Raw genomic sequence first — 1402 nt, 5'->3', positions numbered from 1 at the left:
CTGCCACTGAAGAACAGGGGTTAAACAGTGGGATCTGGGAGAGCAGTTACAGATGTGAAAGCAGCAGGTGGAGACTCGTGTTTCCTTTTCCCCAGCCTCAACTCATGATAGCCAGATGAGGGATACCAAAGCTGCTGCAGCCCAACCTGTTTTCACCTTGCCTGTGTGACTTCCTGAGCTGCTGCCTGCAGACAGACAAGGAGCAGCGCTGGTCTGCCAAGGAGCTCCTGCAGGTAAAATGCAAAGGGGCCGCAGGTGAAACAGGGTGCGAGGGATGGGCTCCTCCTCCACGGAAGTCCAAGGGCATCAGATGAGCCCCCTTCCTCCTCACCTCCACTCTTGGTGTTCTTCAAATGAAAATGGTGAGGAGTCCTAGACTGGGCTGGGCTGGCAGGGCCCTGTAAAGGTCATCTGGTGCAAGTGTCCTGCAATGCGCAGGGACATCTTTAAAGAGATCAGGTTGCTCAGAGCCCCTTCCCACCTACCACGGAATGTTTGCCCCATCCCTGCCCAGGGATGGGCATCTCTAAGGGCCATCTCTAAGGGCAACCTGTGTCAGGGTTGCATCATGTTCCAAGTAAACAAGATCTTCCTTAGACCTAATCTGACTCAATCCCCATTATATATTATAAATATTATCTCACGTCCTATTGCAACTGTTAAAAAAGGTGCCCCCTGCTTCCTGAGAATCCCCTTTGAAATACTGGAACATAGCAATGAAGTCTCCCTGGGGCCTGTTCTCCTCTAGGCTGAATAACTCCAGGTGTCTCAGCCTGTCCTCAGAAGAGAGGTGTTCTGTCCTCTGACTGCTTCTGTTGCCCTGTTTTGTAATTTGGTGGGGTGCTCCATTTTATCCAACGGCAAAAGAATTGAAGTAGAGCAATGCAGGGTACAGAGACATGAAAAGGTGGTGCAGGAACCCAAGGATGCCAGGCTGGCTGAGTGGTCAGAGATTTGGCTGTGGGCAGGAGGGGCTGTGGGGGGCTCACTGTCAGCCTCTGAGGGGCCCTGGTTTGTGCCCCCAGCCCACCCTTCGAGGCTTCTGGGACGCAAACAGGGAGAGCTGAGAGGGACTTGTCCCAGCCCCCATCTGCTGCCTGGCACGCTCAAGCAGACAGGAACTGGCCCAGGGTTACTGCCAGGTTGTGTGGCAGAGAGGGAAGTGCAGCACCCAGTGCCACTGGGCTGTCCCTGCTGGGAAGGAAGGTGCCATCCAGCACAGGAGGGGCAGGGCATGGAAAGGTAGACACTGCTCTGTCTCCCTGTGGGAATCAGCACAGTGCCTGTTGTTCAAAGAGAGGGACCAATGTGAGGCTTTGGAGTTTCCTGAAAAGAAGAAACTCCAAGGACTGAAAGTACCATTTCTAGAGCACTGGCAGGGCAAAAATCCCGGCAAGATGAT

At 53.8% G+C, this 1402-nt stretch overlaps 1 protein-coding gene across 1 annotated transcript in view; it reads left to right on the top strand.

Moving 5' to 3' along the window:
* The window catches only part of LOC135293258 (REST corepressor 2-like), a 9301-nt gene extending 8987 nt beyond the window's left edge, over window positions 1–314 (top strand). The window contains exon 5 of the mRNA XM_064407251.1: window positions 192–314. Coding sequence (XP_064263321.1) covers window positions 192–314 — 123 coding nt within the window. The remainder of the gene's footprint in view (window positions 1–191) is intronic.
* The last annotated feature ends 1088 nt before the right edge of the window (window positions 315–1402 follow it).

This window comes from Passer domesticus, unplaced genomic scaffold (assembly GCF_036417665.1).
Source record: "Passer domesticus isolate bPasDom1 unplaced genomic scaffold, bPasDom1.hap1 HAP1_SCAFFOLD_96, whole genome shotgun sequence".
In the NCBI taxonomy this organism is placed as follows: Eukaryota; Metazoa; Chordata; class Aves; order Passeriformes; family Passeridae; genus Passer; species Passer domesticus.
The sequence above is the reverse complement of the archived record's forward strand: the minus strand, read 5'-3'. Positions and strand labels throughout refer to the sequence as shown.